This window comes from Zootoca vivipara, chromosome 2 (assembly GCF_963506605.1).
Source record: "Zootoca vivipara chromosome 2, rZooViv1.1, whole genome shotgun sequence".
Taxonomy (NCBI): domain Eukaryota; kingdom Metazoa; phylum Chordata; class Lepidosauria; order Squamata; family Lacertidae; genus Zootoca; species Zootoca vivipara.
The window spans coordinates 48947550-48966290 of NC_083277.1; the positions used below are offsets into that span (position 1 = coordinate 48947550).

Sequence of the window (18741 nt, forward strand, 5' to 3'; positions counted from 1 at the left end):
ATGTAGTTTACTGTGGGCCTGACACACACTCTCAACCTCTCCTACCTCACAGGGTTGTTGTGAGGACAAAATGGGAGGAGTCTGTGTATGCTGCCCAAGCATATTTGAGGAAGGGTGGGATGAAATAATAAAATAAAATAAGAGTCCATCAACCATAGGCGGCAATGTGAATCTCACAACCACAAAGGGATTCAGAGTGCGGCCTTCTTGTATATTTCAAACCCTAGAAGAATGTGAAGCATTTACATGCTTTACTGAATTTCATTTAATGTCAGTGAAAAATGTCAGTGCATTTAAAATAATAATAATAATACTAGTCAAGTCATTTGCAACACCCACCTTCAATATACGAATAAAATTGTTTACACCACAATCCTTCCACATGTGTCTTCAGAAGTAAGCACCACTGTCTTAAGTGGGATCAGGGCCGTCTTACCCATAGGCGCTAGGGGTGCCAGGCCGAGAGTCCGGGGCCCAAGAGTTGAGTCTGGGGAAGAGCTTGTCCATTGGTCGGAGCGCTGCAGCGGGCTCTTCTGTGACGCGAGTTCGGGGGCGACCGAGCCAGTGATAAGCTGAGGCAGCTGGCCGGCTCCGCCCTCCTGCACACCTAGGACTGGTCAACCTGGGGGACGGGGCGCTGGGCGGATCTTTGCACCCTGGCACCGCATATGCTTAAGACAGCCCTGAGTGGGATTCCCCAGGTAAGTGTAGATAGGATTGCAGCCTTACTATAAAATGTGTGATTTTCTTTGTAATTATATAAAATAAGTAGTCCTTACCTGACCCCATACAAGTTCACCTAATCCAATAAACACACACCACATCCACTGGTCAAGCTCCAAAGGGGAACAGCTAAAAGGTTTGCCACCAAACTGTACAATTACTATCTGCAAGGGGAAAGCAGAAAGAAAAATAAAAGGTGCAATTACTAATCGAAGAAGGGGGGAAGGACAGAGAGATGAAGTTTTTTGTTCTGATGCTTTTCTACAAGCTTTCTTTCCAGGTGTGAATGTTATCATTAATTATTTTACCCTCTTGCAAGAGGGTGACAGACAAAATATGAGTCATGATTAAATGAAACTCTCCACATATACAGGAGGGCCCTGCACTTCAGGTAAAGTTAGTCATGACTAAGAGCCATTGAAAGCATCGGTGCAAGTTAGTCACAACTAATTTAAACCCCCAGCGATGCTGATGAGACTTCGTCATGACTAAATTTTGCTGGATTGAGGCTGAAATGTACCTATCATCATTCTCATATATGCTGTACAATTTTGTGTATAACTGCTGAGGGATCTTGTCAGAATAAGTGCTATATAAAGCCCAACCATATTTACCTATTATAGCTTTTGAACATACTCCAACTACTACGATAATTTCTTTTCTTTAGACAGCATAGGAACTGCTATTCTGAGCTGAACACACAAATCAAATAATAAACATGGCTCCGAAAATTGAAAGCACATGCTATAAGCGCAAAATATTGATACCGGGAGATAATGGAGATTGATAAAGTTGTAAAGTGAGGATTTGGGAAGGAGAACAGGAAAGGTGGTGCAGATTTGTGTGAGTATGTACAGTGATTCAACAAATTCTTTGCAGAATAAAGAAGTTTGGGGAAGTTGTTCTTGACATAGAGAGCAGCATGGAAAAGGGAAATGGGATACAATCATAAAAGTGGTTGATCAGCCTGTGAAAAAGAAGAAGGGACAGGAAAATCAGCACTTAATCCTGTTCGGATAACAGTTAAACAAAAAGTTGGGAGGGAAGAGTAGAAAGGTGGAGAGAGCCTTAAATGGAAGGCCCAAACTTTGATATTCACCAAATGTGACAGTGTCCTAATACATAGACTTCGGTAGATGGTGGCATATTCAGAGCAATTAGGCTGATTCATTTTATGGTGAGATTCTGGATTGACTACTGCAGACACAGACTATAGGAACAGATAACACCAAGGAAGAATAATATGGATGATAGTACTCAATGCAATGGTAGAAGAAAAAGTCAAAAGAACAAACAGTGACCAGAGTAGAAAAGGATGAATGATAACACAGCAAAGGATGAATTAGAAATATTGAATGGGAATAAGAAGAGAAAAATATGAGGGAAGTCCAGAGGAAAGAAAGTAAAGGAGATGGTATGATCAACAGCAGCAGAGAAGTGAAGAAGGATCACGTTGACGAAGACGCCTCACAATGGTATGAAGAATATTTTAAAACCTGATAACCTTCAGTGGAGTGAAAAGAGCAAAATCTAGCCTGGAAGGGGTGAAGAACAGGATAAATAGCCAAGAAAGCAACTTAAGAGTCTTATTACAAGGGAAAGGAGAGAGCATGAGAGGATAGGTGGAACTGGTCGATCTTCTTGAACAAAATAGCAAATGATTTGTTGATAAGAAAGAGCAGAGGATAGACTGCAGCAGGGATAGAGCCATTTAACAGAAGCAAACTCAGGTTTACCACTGAGTATACTCCCAGCACGGCATCACTCACTTTGCCAGTAGAGGGAATCTAATGTCAAGAAGGTGGCAGCAAAATAAATGAATGCAGGTTTAAAAGTAAAATGCTCCCAAGGAAGCAATGAACTGTGAGGTAAAGGGGAGTTTCAGTCAGTAGGGAGACTTGCAGCAGTTTGTCATATGAAGGTGTGGAAACAGCACCTGGGACAAAGCTCTCAAAGCCTAAGAGAAAATTGGGAAGGACAGCTGACCTCACATCACAGATGGACCAGCGGACACCTGGGGAAAGGGCAAATGGCTCTGCATTGGTAACACTGACTCCACTCTCCATAGACAGCTCTGTGGGGACCCTATCCTGGCTCCCACCTCAGCTGCTGGTCAACTTCAGAGACTTGTGAACCATTCCTTATTGTCCTAATATGCAAACTTCTTTGTGGGATTGCAAGGTCAGGTTACAGGTGTAGCTTGGTCCCTGCACACAGAAAACTAAACATCAGGGGAAAGCAATGCAGCTTGTTTGTCAGCCCGACATTATACAGAGTTTTTATTTATTTTTATTGCAAGTAGGAGGGAACTGGGAAAACTGAATTCCTCAATTGAATTTCAAAAACATTCATGTTGGAAGAACCAACATAGCTTGAATATTCCCACCACTCAGCTGCCTAGGGAGATCGAAACGGAAAGTTCCATGCCTGTAAATAAAGATATCTTATATCTTATCTTATATCTGTTGCTGTCAGCCTGCCCTGCCCCCTCTGCTCCAGGCGGAGAAGTAGTGCCCACATTGGAACCAATTCCAGGCGAGATCTCACTCAATTTACACCTAACATGCCTAAATTGCATGAGCTATTGTGTGTTTGCGAGATTCTGTGTGATTTCAGCAGATATTGGCACCCCTTGTGGACCACCAGTGGGGTGCTCATAGGGCTGCTGCTCCAGTTTGCCTAATGGCTGAGCCAGCCCCAGTGCTACCATACAAAATATAACACTGAGCTTGAAGCTCCCCAAGGGGAAAAAAGGAATCTCATGTATGTTCTATGATAGTTGTAACAGCAGCACTGCTTCACCAGTGTTCTAACTTCTGTTCATATTTACCTACCTAAAGTAGTTGTGACATGTTAAGTAGATTTATTCAATATTCTCTCAAATGTTATTAATTACTTGTTACATTTCATTTAGGTACATGCTAAGTTTCAATTGAGTTCATCTCCAGGGTCATCCCCGCCACCCCAGTCATAGCCTATCAAAACAGTTCAGCTTCCAATCCTCCTTACTCCTGTGGCAGGTAGAATCACTCCACTGACCTACGCTCGCATTTAATCCAAGGCAGACTATTTCAGAAATACTGCTTTTGCTATCACAAGGCAGCAGAGTAGCCAAGACTGGCTGTTAAATTTAAAGTGTAAGATATTTGAAAAAGATTGTGAAGAAGCTTTTTCTCTACCGAATGAAGTCTGTCATCGTGAGATTTATTATATTTCAAGATTACTTATTAATATACTTTGTATTGTGCTCTCTCAAAAATAACCAGACACATTTTAGTACTGCTAGGCCAATGACAAGAATTTCAAAAGGAATATATTCCAGCTCCTTTGCTTCTTCTTATCTTCCTTCACATAATATGGCTCTTGGATTTTAGAAGGGGAAGAAGAGCAAAATGAATATATCTCCATAATAGAAACACATGAAAGGAAAAGACATAACAGATGAAGCCTTGACAGAAAGCAATAAATAGATTGCAGGATAAAAATAAGGGAGGATTGAACTGAGACAATCAGGAAACAAACAACAGGAGAAAAATCATAACATCTATCTTAATGGTGGATAAATCAGCAGTTTATTTGTACCTAACATGCCTTTGGATTTTCAAAGAATCTCGTGAGAAGAGGGTGAAGAGTTTACAGTGGAACGTGCAAACAATATTTTGCTGCGTTAACACTGTATAATGATTACCTGCACAACAAATGTGCCCAGTACAATAGTGCAAAATATAGGGTTTCTAAAGATGCCATCAAAAACATTCCTTTCACCATGGATTTTGCGTGCGTTGATTTCATTGAATAGCTGCATCATAACAAAGGTATTGAAGATGATGGTGTAGTGCTCAGAAGGCGGAGAGTGGAGTGGTGCATTCCTGCCACTGTCAATCTCGAACATTTTTTCACCTGATTATAAGGAGGAAACAAAAAATAAATGAACAAAATCTAAAAAAAACATTGCGGGCAAATTAGGTTTCAGTTCAGTGTACCATACAACAATCACATCACCATGTCAGCAAGATAGCAGCAATAATAGCAGCAATGACAGCAACAGTAACAGTAAATAACCTGTCATGAAACTTTACATTTCTATTTGCTACTGAAGTCTGCTGAGGTCCAAGACCTCCAAGGCTGCATATTTAGAAATGCCATCTGTTTTGCACAGAGAGCCAGCTAGACATTCAGAGTTGAGGGGTCTCGTTGAATGAATGAAATGCTGGTGTTCAAAGAAGGACTTAAATTTATTAGGTACTGGGGAACATTATGGAGCGAGCCAATACTGTACAAATGAGACAGGCTTCTCCTTGAACTGCAGTGGAACCAAACTGCCAATGATTTATATCAAAAAGCTTGCAAAACAGATTTTAAACTCAATTCTGGAGGAAAGCTGAAAGGAATTGGGGAGCATCCAGTTCAAGATGATTCATTGCTCAGGAATTAAGTTGTAAATGTTCCAGATAATCTAAATGGGAATAGAATAGAACTTGGCAATAGAATACAGAAGACCATGACATCTGTTTAAAGATGCTGAAGGTTCACAGGGGGAAATGTGCACAGAAAGGTCACCTGGAAAGGAATAAATGCATAGGTATTTATATGCTAATACTAGAAGCCTTCAAGCCAGAATTGGGGAGCTAGAGTGCTAATAAGATAATAAATATAATAGCCATGTTTGAATCCTGGTAGCATGAAGCAAAGCAGTACGATAAAGTAAATTTCTGTATACAAACTCCATAGAAAAAACAAGCAAAGGAATATTATGTATGGTGTTGCAAGTGAGATAAAATGATTGTAATAAACTCCTCCATGGAACTCACAGAAATGAAAATACTAGGACCAAAAGTCCTGGTATTCAAGACATAGTCATATTTATCATCCATTCAAACCAAAACACCGAGAATGATGTTGAGATGGAAAAATAAATCAGGGAGACAGTCTTGTAATAACATGTGACTTCAGCTACTCTCACATTGACTGGATAAATGAATATTCAAGACCTGACAAGGCAAAACTTCTTGATGCAATAAGTGAATCATTGATGCAATAAGTGAATCATGCCAAGTTATCCCTTATTTTAAGGGATTTTCCCTTATGCTGAATAGGCTTCCTCGCGAGAAAAGGGAAAACTTGGCAGCTATGAAGTGAATATGTCTTGAAAAAAATCAGCAATAAAACCATTTGGAAGGGAAGCAATACTGAGTGGTGTTCAGAACCTGATGTGACTGTTGATGAAGTAATTTGGAACAGTTACTTTTGTGCTACAAAATTTAACATACACTGAAGGGGATAGTTACCTAGACTATGCAACAGGGGTGCTTTAAAAGAGGAAACTTTTCAAAATGAAGTAATTCATTAAAAGGAAGTTAAAAGGGAGAACCAAAAGGGTCAATTCCTTCCAGGATGTTCAGAGGTGATTTAAAATTACAATAATAGAATCTCAGCTGGAATTTATACCACAGTCCAAGATAGTTCAGGAAAGTACCAACAAATCCAAGAAGATGTCAATGTAGTTTATGAGCAGAAGCAAAAGAGCTATATAAGGCAAGAATAGCAGGTAGAAGTGTTGCCCAAATGAAGAGAACAAGAAGCACAAACTCTGACAAAAGTATTACACTGAGGTCCACATCCGGATCACTATTTTTTGGGGTAGCATCTGACTATTAACTAGATGAAATGTTATTTATTATAATTAATGAATTGTAGCAAAACAAAAGCATTTGTTAATTTTAGCTCAAAAAGTAACACAAGGGAAGAACTTGATAACAGTTCATAAAATTATGCATGGTGTGCAGATAATACTAAAAGGCAAACTGCAGGGTACACTAAACATGTATTTGAATCATGGTATTGGGATCCCCTTCTTCAATTTTTATTTATGGTATTTATTTATGATCAGCAGCCACAGTGAAATTATATGAATCAGCACCACAACCTGGAGAGGATTAACCCTTTCACCTTGAATATTTCCTCTCTTTCCTCACATTCTTATTTGCTCCCTAAGCTGCTATTTGCTGCTTTTAGTGGGTAAAGAGAGGGCTTGTTGGGAATGAATTTTCAGCAAAAAAAAAGTATGGGGAAAAGGATTAATTATTTCCCTCTGCACCATGGTTCTGATCTAGGGCACCCGTTTCCTATTTGCTATTAGTTTAAAAAAGACACAGAAACCGAATCATGGGCTTCAATTAACTATTTAGTGACACATGTAGTTTGACCCTAAAACCTGAGAGAATGAAATTAACAGACAGAAAGTTTAAGAAATGCAGTGGGAAGTATTGTATCCAATGCTAGTCCTACTCAGAGTAGACCCATTAAAGTTAACATTCCTAAGTTAAGCTCATTTCAGTTAATTTCAAACTGAGTTAATTGGATCCAAGTTACTTGAATACAATCCATAATTTATAGAATTTACTGCTACAACTCCAGAAAAAACCCCAACACACTGAGAGTGTAGATTTGCTAGGGCTGCCATACGTCCATGGCAACCACAGATTTGTTCATACCACATTTTATATTTCCAGTAGAGGACATAATGCACAATAATATTTGTGGTGGCTCAGGTCCTACTTGGATGGTCATTCCTAGAGTGTTACTTGGGGAGTATTCTTAAGCACTGTCGGCAACAGACGCCCCTCCCACCCACCCTAATGTTTGGCAATTCCTGCAGAACACAATCAGCATGAGCACAAGACCTTGCTACGGAATTATATGGTTGCCATATTCAGGGCCAGGGAGGAATTTCCCTGCAGAAAATTGGGCCTGTCGGGAGATCTTGCCTACCTCATAGCAATAGACAGAGCTTGTTGGCAAAATAAATTTTAAAAAAGGTTGGGTCAGTGTGGCAGAGGAGGTGAATCAGAACACACCTCCATCTCCTCAGTTGAAGTATCAGGGTACCCCATTAAAAGTGTCTGGGGTGAAGGCTTCTGTCTGAATGCCCAGACAGGGGCTGCCATTAAAAAAAAACACCAAAAGGCATTCTGGGTGGATTGCCCAGAACTGATGCATGTCATAGGGTGATCCTAAACCCAGGAATAATCCTAAACCTGATGGAATAATCTTCCAGCAAATAGGTTGGTTGATTCAGGCTACACACCCAACGCCTATACCAGAACATTCTGACATCTATAGTTAATAAAGTTGCAGCCAATTTGATCCCAAAATATTGTCTTCCATGTATACAAGCCACTAGAGTAGCTCTGTAGATTGGATCACTGAGCTAGTCTGTGTTCTTGGAAACATGTTGTGTCACATCTACAGATCAAAAAAGGCATGGAAAGCATGTTTGAAACCCAAAGCAATACAATTTTGTAGTTCTACCACAGTTTGTTAAAGTTAGCAATAAAAAGACTAGATAATCTTACCAACAAAAAGGAGGGTAAAAATGAGAGTGAGCTGGTACACAGCATGGCCCAAAATGTTCTTCATCATAGTACGGGAGATAAGAGGCTTGTTTCGGCCATATGGTTTCCTTAGCAGCAACGACTCTGTAGGAGGTTCCGTAGCCAAAGCAAGAGAGGCAAAGGTGTCCATAATCAGATTGACCCATAGCATCTGTACAGCTTTTAAAGGAGAGTCCTTAAGAGAGAAATTATAGAAGGAACTGTCAGTATCTTTGCCATATCAGTATATGTACTTGTTGGTCTTAAATGTTTCTGCAAAACCTTCCCTTGCAAGAAGGTCAAAACTATTCTAATTTCATTTTTGTATTCTCCCAACAACTCTGTGAGATGGATTTGGCTGAGAAAGTCAAATTTCAGCAGTGAGCAGGTGTTTGAATCCTGGCCTCCAGCATGCAAAGCCCATTTTCCAAATGTTCTGTACAGACATAAACCTATAAGACGACCCCCAACTTTTCCAGTTAAAATATAGAGTTTGGGATATATTCGCTGTATAAGACTACCCCTCTTCCTACTATCGTTCATGGGCCGGACATGCCTGCGCTGCCCATTTCCAAAATGTCCGCAGTGCCAGAAATCGCTTCTGTGCATGTCAGGAAGCCCAAAATCACATCTGGACATACGCAGAAGCGATTTCCAGTGCCGTGCTGCCCATTTCCAAAATGTCCGCAGCGCCAGAAATCACTTCTGCGGCTGCATATAAGACAACCCAGCGTATAAGACGATCCCCGACTTTTGAGAAAATTTTCCTGGATTAAAAAGTCATTTTATATGCCAGAAAATACGGTAATTTAAATGCTAAACCCTTAAAATAGATATGAATACAATACACACCACAAGCAAACATTTCAGCGAGTGAAGATTGGAAATCCTTAAACAATAGTGGAGTAATAGAGCCAGTAACCTTTCAGGAAGCACCATTTGAGTTATGTTAATTTTACAAATTAATGGTAAATCAAGATGTCACATCAGTCTGGTCAAGGATTATATGGTTTGTTAGGTATTTGTTCCGAAGACTACATAAACAACCACTAGAAGGAGCTATCTGCTCACTGAATCCAGTAGGGATATGCTTGGAGTCAAATCATGCTTCGAAATTGCCCGTTAAAAACAAACAAATTCAGATCCCAAAACCAAAATAAATTATTATTAAATAGGCTTTCTTTTGGATAATGGTTCCTTCTCAACATCTTTCCTCACTAGAGAACTATGGGTAAAGTGGTATTATAAACTCTAGTGAGGAAGAACATGGGCTTTTATTTTTTTATATTAATTGGAATGGTTAATTCATGTTTCTATGAAACTTAAAACAAACTATTCTATCATATGTTTTTTAAATTTTAAAAAAGTGAAAATTAATTTGGTTTGTGAAAAATACATTAAAATCAATCACAATATTCAATATAATCAGACTTGTGCTGCTGCTTGAGATAAAGTGCCGTACAGCACAATCCTATGCATGACTATTCAAATGTGATCATACGGCACTGACTGCCAAGTATTTATAGAATTGCAGCTGTAGAGTTCAACTGTAACAATATCTGTCACTTTTAGAGTGCCTAGGATAGAACTATCTTAAAGCAATTCACAGCTTGTTGTACAGTGGTACCTCTAGTTAAGAACTTAATTCGTTCCGGAGGTCCGTTCTTAACCTGAAACTGTTCTTAACCTGAGGTATCACTTTAGCTAATGGGGCCTCCTGCTGCCGCCACACCACCGGAGCACGATTTCTGTTCTCATCCTGAAGCAAAGTTCTTAACCTGAGGTACTATTTCTGGGTTAGCGGAGTTTGTAACCTGAAGTGTTTGTAACCTGAAGTGTTTGTAACCTGAGATACCACTGTATTGATACTAGGCAACAGGTCCAGTTCTGAGCTCGTCCCACTACAATGTATTTTCTGCTGCCTAGTTTTGCCCTACTTGCCAGAACAAAATGTTTCTGTAACTGCACTAGGGCAAACTATGCCATTGTTCTTCCACACTGATGTGTACGAGCTGAGCATCCTTGTGATAGCTTGCTCTGGTCACCAGAAGCAATAAATTCATTATGCTAACTAAAAAACTCAGAACATATGCTTGTAGCAGTAATACAGAAGCATTTTTTGTGGTATAATGGTTATAATTTCAAAAGTTTTCTGTACCGTGGATAAATACTTGAAAAATGAAAGCTGAGATATCTGAAGAGATTATCAATTGCATAAATAAGCTTGGAGGTCTCTATTTATGCCCTGGTGAACCATTTGCCCCTCCCCTGATTGGCAAAAGGCCAAACTCATTTACTCCTTCGGTGAGCAACTTGACATGCATACAATCTTTCAAAGGGATCATATGTGCACCAAGGGGAGAAAAATCTTCTTTTTACAAATGGTGTGAAATTAAAGTGCCTGTCCCTCCATCCTGCTCTCCTATCATCTGAAGCTATATTTGTTGCTATAAAAAGGTCTCTGTTGTGAAAGTGGCAGCAGAAACCCAAGGGAACTCCAGTGTATAATGAAAAGCAAATTTCTCACTTTGATCCATCCTCTAAATTACACATGTGCAATTGGCAGCCATCACTTTTGGCAGCAGCTCATTCTCACCATTTCACAGTGCCAATCATTCCATGTTGCTAAGGTGCCTCCAATAATTATCTATCATCTACTGCGCTGCACAGTTCAGTCAAGTGTAAAAGCTTATTCTAAACCCCAGCCTAAGCATTAAACACACATTAATTTTGGCACTTGGTGGAATGAAATTTCCACTGCAGCTCTTTCTTATTTCTGATTAATTCTTTGCAAGCTAAGGAAAATGTGCATCTGAGCTCAGGTTTAGAATAATTTTAAAGATGAGTCATTCAGCTACATTGCAGAATATTTTCTTTAAAAAATATGATTTTATGCATTTCAAAGGCAGAAGCAAATGGAAATTAAAACAATTATGTGGACTTTGAATTTATGTAGAAATGTGTTTAAGAAGTGATCCACCTAAAACATTTATTTCACTGGTTCTTTTCTTTGTAACCTTGGAAGGTATTAGCAAGGATCTAAATAAAAAAGGGTAACTTTTTGTAAAAAGATCCCAGATATTTTACATGAAACACAAATCTGTACATCACAATTCATCATGAAATATCACCCCTACATATTTCATGTTAACATTATACTGTTACTCAGGTGAAAATTACAATATGACATATCAGGAACATTATTGTTATTTTTAAACATACATTTATTTACTTATTTATTTAACCCAGCATATATATTCTATATTAAACTTCCAAGGACCATAACAACAAAGTTATGAAATTGCAAATTAAAACACATAACAGTAGGGGTTATGCACACTTAGCTGAAAATATAATTGCAGTAGTAGTATGTGTACACATAGCCACATAGGAGTATATATATTTCTAATAGTTCTATTATATTCTACCATTTTAAATATCTTTGCAAAGTTTATTTTAGATTTTAGCTGAACAAAGAAAACCACAATCATTTTGTGACAGTCAATTTTTAGTTTTCAATAAATGAATGAACGACACACAACTATCAAGAAAAGTTTGCCTCTCCTACACACAAAGCAGCAAAAGGTAATTGTGGTTTGTTAACTACCCTACTGGTTCTTCCAATAAATATACGGATTCTCTTCCTCAAAAACACTTCCCAGACACACAGAGAAAGGGCAAAGCTTCATAAACAAGTGATTGATTAGAAATGGGTTCAACAGAACTCTCTTTTCTGCCCCTCCCGATAAGTTCCTAGCTTGCAAAGTAAATATTCCAGAGCCCTAGGGAGGAGAGAGTTGTCTGGGTGCATATATGGGAGGAATGCATCGTCCTCCCATTTGTAGTAATGAGTGATGCACTGAAGTGCACATGCAGTCATGATTAGGGGAAAAGGAAAGAGGGCTCCATTGAGCTCCATGCTGATCCCTGCCACTGCATTCTTAGCTGCACTCATGGAGGGAAGAACTGTGTTAAAGTTTCTTAAATACTTAAAACAAAACATTTTATCAATATGCCTTAGAATTTTCAAAAGGGCAGAGGCAAGGACATGCAATCCTTTGATTTCTTTTAAATATTTCTATCCCAAGGTCTAATTAAAATGAAATGTTTTCACTGGTTCACTGTGCTTTCCTGATTCTACATCTCTCTTTTGTGTAGGAAAAAGAAATACTAAAGAGTGGGAAATGACATGAACTAACTAGGTGAGCAGTCCTCCCTCCCCTTGCTCTGACCATCCCTGCTACAGTGAACAGCAACAGCTTGAGTTTTCACTGCTCAGAGGAACCACAGGTCTGCAATTGAGCCCAAGATCCATGAAGAAATAAATAGTTATAACCTTTGAACACCTTGAAAAATTTAGAAGAGTAATTTGGGAGGAGTTTCACCTTTGTGGCATCTAATAGAGGCAGCCTCGGGTTTCACTTGGCCATATCATGATGACAAGGTAAACTTATTCTTTGCAGTATACCTATGACTTATTCATGATTTTGCTCACGGAGGCTGAATTTTCCTGTTGTACCAGAGTGAACAGTATGTGCTATGTGTATATCTGCACTGCATTCACAGAGGTGCCACACTCTGTTTAATATCACACTTCCATATTTGATTCTCTCTCTATCTATATATCTCTATATATGAAGTGCTATTTTTCCTATAAAAAGAGGTGCCGGAACTCACCTTGTTCTCTTATAATGGCAATGGCACCCACCCAAGAGATGCCAGAACTTGAGTTCCGGTGAGTTCCAGCCAGAAAATAGCCCTGTATATATTACTTTTAAAAAACCATGTTGCTGTATTTCCTCAGACTTCTTACAATGTAGACAATATGTGCAATGAGAACAAATAATATAAACAGTTACTTAATACAACTGGTGTTTTGTGATTGCTATTTTACTCGCTTTTGGTGAAATAAACAGGTATGAGCACACCTTTGTACCTCTAGATTATGAAGTGCTGACGTGTTTGTTTTTATTATTTTTAGGTATATTAAAGTAACTGGGTGAACTAGCAGTTCCAAAAGAGCACTGATATTTGGTTAGCAATCAACAGAAAACATAATGTTTGCTGCCTGTGAGGTACAAACTGTTCTGGACCTGGGTCCATGTTCTCAGCCCCAACAAGCAGTCAACATGGGTTACTGCCTGCAGTAGCACAACATATAAAAATTGCCCTATAAGGGTGCTTCTATGAACTTGGGTAAGAGTCCTCATGTATGGCATCATTTAAGCTATTCGTTGCTCTAAGACAGGATCAGATTTGAGTAAATGCAGTCTGCATAAATGAATGGAATAGAATTGGATAAAATCCATAACAGCTTACTGAATGCAGTGACTGCATCATCATTTGAAATGGAATTCCATTTATTATTTATTTATTTATTTATTTATTTATTTTTTCAATTAACTATATTTTTAGGCTGCCCAATGGCAAAAAAGTTCCCTGGCAAGCTTATAATAAATGTTAAAAACTTCAAATACACCTATAAAATCATAAGAGCACCACAGAATTAAACTGGCACAAAATAGGTTTCCAGCAAAACTCTTAATAACTTTGGAAAGTCAACAAGATCTTAAAACTTCAATAAATATACGTAACCACTAAAAGTTTTTTTTTAAGATTACTATAGTTAAACCTGGGGAAATGAAAAGGTAAAACATGGTGCCAAAAAACAAACGAAACAATGAAGGTACAAGGCGAGGCGAGCCTTTCTGGGGACAATATTGCATGACCATTGTGCCATCACTGAAAAGGCCCTCTTCCAATAAGCCACCTGCAACATTCTCTTTGGCAAGGTCTCCAGACAAGTGCCTCAGATGAAGATCTTAAGGTCTGGGACCGGGACATTCACAGGGAAACCAAAATGCTTGTTTACAAAGCTATTGTACTACCAACCTTACTATATGCTTGTGAAACATGGAGAGAAGAAGAAGAAGACTACTTTAGTCATTTACTTTAATTCAACCTTACCTGGGTAATGCAAGCTCCAGTGAAAGCAACGATCACGGCCACCACATTTACTGTGAGCTGGAACTGCAGGAACTTGGAAATACTGTCATAGACATTACGACCCCACATTACAGCTTTCACAATGCTACTAAAGTTATCGTCGGTCAGGATAATATCTGAGGCTTCCTTTGCGACATCAGTTCCTGCAATACCCTGAAAAATGTAGAAGACATATCAAGAATAACTTACTAGAATGAGAAACAGTGTTTCAATAAGGAATAACACTTTCAGAAGAGAGGTAACTTAAATTGACTGTTAATAAATAAAATAGTAGCCCGGAGCCAAAGAACCATTAAACTGGTTAGCCTGGTCAAAACTTTAGGAGAATTTAGACTTGTTTTCCTCAATAGCAGTTTATATGCTGGATAGCTATTGAACTGATTTGGAAATTGTTTCAATAGCAGTTCATAATATGGCAAACCTAAAATTCAGTTAGATCTCAATACAAGAATTTGACCTCACACTGTCAATGGGCATACTTAACACAATCAATTCACCTGAAGTAACATCAATACATCAATTGACTGAGATTGCCTACAAGCCTACTCCCAGGGAAATGATGGTACCAAAGGAGCAGCAGATTGGGTGTGAACAGTCTCATAAAATGGTGACTATATTTATCATTAGAGGGAGTTCCAGGGAATAGTTTAACACACACACCCCACTACTGAATGTACTACTTCATCCCCAAAATTGAAACTATTGAATATTCTGGGCAGTCCTGAAAAGGAGCATGTTCTTAAATGTACCATTGCAAAGCCAACATCAGCTTTCTTAAGTGCCGGTCCATCATTAGTTCCATCACCAGTCACCGCTACAACCTGCCTCTGCTCCACTTGAGTGCTGTCAATAATACCTGTAAAATATTGCAATGAATTTTAAGAAACTGTGTGGTTGCATGAAAGTATGGTGGATTTTTTTAAAAAAAATTACAGTCTGATGCTGTAATCTGCATGCTCATATGGGAAGAAGCATCTTCAGAGGTGGACAAACTTTGACAATCCTAAAAATTGTGTATATCAATCCACATGTTCCAGCATACCAATCTATTTGATTTAACTACATCATACATCTCCTATAGCATCCTTTTCACACACAGCTCAATGTGCTACCCTATTTCTTCTTTCTCCTCCCTTATTAAGCTTTGTCTTCTCAATTCATCTTTGCTCTCTTTTCTTTCCCAGCTTCTAAGAACTGATGGCACTTATAGAACCCACAGCTGAAGCTAAATGTTAATCTCATTTCTAGGACACACACATTGCTACTGTGAGGGCAGAAGTAGTTTTCCAAAGTTATTATTTATATTGAATTGGAAACCCTTTTCGGCTGGAGCACCACATTCCCTTATGGGCAACCTTCCAGGGTCACATGCCAGTGGCAGGCAGGTCTAGAGGCAAGCATGGGTGGAGCAATGACTGTAAATTTACATTTGTATAGTAGGCCAGTTTCTATACATGCTCAGACATCATTCTCTATCCTCCATCTAGGCATGCAAGAGGCATTATCAGAGCTCATGTCTAGCCACCAGACCTGAAGGCCCCCCCACCCCCACCCCCACCCCCTTATATACATGAAAAGCCATTGCATAACAAATGGCTAAATGAATTGTTACAATTACAGGACAATGAAGGTTATATGAAAAAAAAGAATTATTCAGAGTTTAGTTTTTTTAACAGTCCAGTCCTTAAACTCTGAGTATTAATAGGTTTCAAATGCCTGACACCACCAGCATGATTTCACAGCATGTAACATTAAACTGTTGTTATGGTGATGGTGTAATAAGCATTCAAAGAAAGATGTTCATTCCTGAAGTGCTCATATCTACCATTTGAGCTTAGCATTTATTGAGGGGTCCATTAAGCACTCCACTGATCCAGGTAATACAAAGTTCATAAAAACCTAACTGCTGTTTATATGTGAACATTTAGTTGGAGGCTATATTGAGGTCAAAACTCATACAGATTTATTCGGATTTTGAGGATGTTCAAACAAATTACAAATGTATCCATCTAACAGAAAATACTAAACACTGCTTTAAACATACTTTTGAGCCAAGATACCATTTTCAATATTTAATTAATTAAATATGGTAAGCAGGCCATTTTACTCCTAAAAGAGGAATGAAAAGTTAACACCATTAATATTAAATGAAGGAGACTTTATATTATGCTAAATGTGCTGCCCTTCTGGCAACTGTGTATCATTAAATGTTCAATATATAAGAAGGGTTGCTTTGTATCTTATAATTTTTTCAGCTCTAGAGTACTTCTTATGCATCAAAGCTGAGACCCTGGTTTGTCTTTCAAACAGCAGGAAAACACACATTCAGTCAAAACTAGTTAATGTTTCAAATAATTTCATATTAACTTTGAAGGTACTGCAGATATGCAGAAGCTAAAAATCCTACCAAGCAAAGAAAAGTTCTTCTTCTACTACAGTGGCTATTTAACACATACAACCCCAGGGGCGTAGCCAGGATCAAAACTAGGGGGGGGGCAAGCAATGGTCGATCAGGGGCGGGGCCACAAAGTGGGAACGTGGGCGGGGCTACAGGGCCAGCTGGCCTGACGACATTGTGGCGGCAGCGGCCACCTTGTGCTTCTGGGGCTGGCAGCGTCGGCGGCTACCCTGCTTGGCTGGAGAGGACGGGAGGGTCGGGCAGGCGAGAGGGGGTGGCAGGGCGGGAGAGGGCGAGGTAAGGCACGGCCGCAGTCACGACGGCTCCGAGGCGTTGCTGCATATCAGCATAATATTTCAACCATGTCGTGGGTTCAAGCCCCACCTTAGGAAAAAATTCCTGCATTGCAGGGGGTTGGACTAGATGCTTTCTTGAATTGTCCTACTGCTAGGCATAGCAGCCAACTCCTAGAGGCCTAGGTGCATCTCTCCCCCCCCAAATTACTGGTAAATACCGTATTTGAAAGAGTCACCCCCCATGTTGATGGGCTTTCTATGTGGGGCTTATCTGCCCCCCCCAGTATTTTATTAAGGATGGAAGAGGGAGGGAAGGAAGGAAGAATAGAGAGAGGGATAACTCATATTTGTGGGTGCCTCTGGGTGATGCTGTGATGCTAGAACTCTGCAGCAAGAGGACGGGAGGGTCAAGCAGGGGAGAGGGGGTGGCAGGGCGGGCGAGGGCGAGGCAAGACAGGGCCGCAGTCATGATCACTCCGAGGCGTTGCTGCATATCAGCATAATATTTCAACCATGTTGTGGGTTCAAACCCCACATTGGGGGGAAATTCCTGCATTGCAGGGGGTTGGACTAGATGACCCTTGTGGTCCCTTCTGACTACAATTCCATGATTCTATTGATATATTACCATAGCATATGCATCATTCTGCTTTCTTGAATTGTCCTAGGCATAGCAGCCAACTCCTAGAGGCCTAGGTGCCTCCCCCCCCCCAATTACTGGTAAATACTGTATTTTAAAGAGTCATCCCCCCCATGTTGATGGGTTTTCTATGTGGGGCTTATCTGCCCCCCCCCCAGTATTTTATTGAGGATGGAAGAGGGAGGAAAGGAAGGAAGAAATAGAGAGAGGGATAACTCATATTTGTGGGTGCCTCTGGGTGACGCTGTGATGCTAGAACTGTGCAGCAAGAGGAAGATACTGGTACACCTGTACAGGAGCCTTGTAAGCAGCTTTCTCTCTGCTTGATTTACAGCAGGCACGTCCAACAGGTAGATTGTGATCTACCAGTAGATCACTGGATGTCTGTGGTAGATCACTGCTAGATCACTGGCACCCCTAAAAAAGCTCACCCAAAATTTTCATCCTCCCTAAAAAAAGCTGAACTATGACCTGAAGCCCTAATCAAAAATGGGCCTCCCTCCCTCCTAAAAGAAGCTCAACAAGTTTGACCTAAACCCCCCAAACAGGGCTTCCCTTCCTTAAAAAAAACTCAACAGCTTTGACCTGAACCCCCAAAAAGGGGGTAGCTCACTCCCAGTTTTTAACTCTGTGAGTAGATCAGAGTCTCTTGGGAGGTGGCCACCCCTGATTTACAGTATACAGATGCAGAAGGAGGGGCAGACTGGAACACCACTGCTTTTTATAAACATCACTGTGTCTATCAAAGCTACAGCCCCCCCCCCCTTTCTTATTCACTTCCTTTTAGCCTTGCAGGGCCACCTTAGTCAAATTGAATCCTCTGCACCCTCATTAAATCGCCAAAAGAACTGTTAATGCGATCCCTGAATGCTCATTAACAACTCCCACTGAAGAACAATAGGGTGAATAGGGTGAACCTTGCCTGAAGGGATATTCTTCTCCCTTGTCTTAACTGCTTAAGTACTGGTAGCCACTATGCTTTATTTATTTGATGTGTTTTTGTTACAGCTGTGTTCCTGCCCCGCCCCCGCCCCCCCCCCCGCCCCCAGCAAGTGGAGAGCTGCTCTTGCTAAAGCAAAGCCCTTTCCACTTCAGTTTTTGGAGGGGGAAAGTGCTGGTTATGGTCTGTAAAATACAATAATTTGCCCCCCCCTGTCTACACCCATGCACAACCCCCCCCCAAATAAATCCCGCTCCTTGTTTGGTGTCCTCACTGCAGCTCTAACTGTCGTTATATAGGACATTCAGGGCTGCTTTATTTCTGTCAGATTCATATCCTGCACATGTAAACAACCCTGTTATTAT

The 18741-nt window shown here is 40.0% G+C and overlaps 1 protein-coding gene across 14 annotated transcripts in view; it reads right to left on the reverse strand.

The window, feature by feature from the left end:
* ATP2B2 (ATPase plasma membrane Ca2+ transporting 2) overlaps window positions 1–18741 on the reverse strand; it is a 377201-nt gene that overhangs the window by 21824 nt on the left and 336636 nt on the right. For all 14 annotated transcript variants that reach the window (XR_009557107.1, XM_060271474.1, XM_060271476.1 and 11 more), the window contains 5 exons: window positions 14852–14958; window positions 14064–14255; window positions 8079–8292; window positions 4412–4623; window positions 780–887 (listed from right to left, as the gene is read on the reverse strand). Coding sequence is in view for 13 of the 14 variants with exons in the window: in XM_060271474.1 (XP_060127457.1) it covers window positions 780–887; window positions 4412–4623; window positions 8079–8292; window positions 14064–14255; window positions 14852–14958 (833 nt within the window). In the remaining variant the exon portion in view is untranslated. The remainder of the gene's footprint in view (window positions 1–779; window positions 888–4411; window positions 4624–8078; window positions 8293–14063; window positions 14256–14851; window positions 14959–18741) is intronic.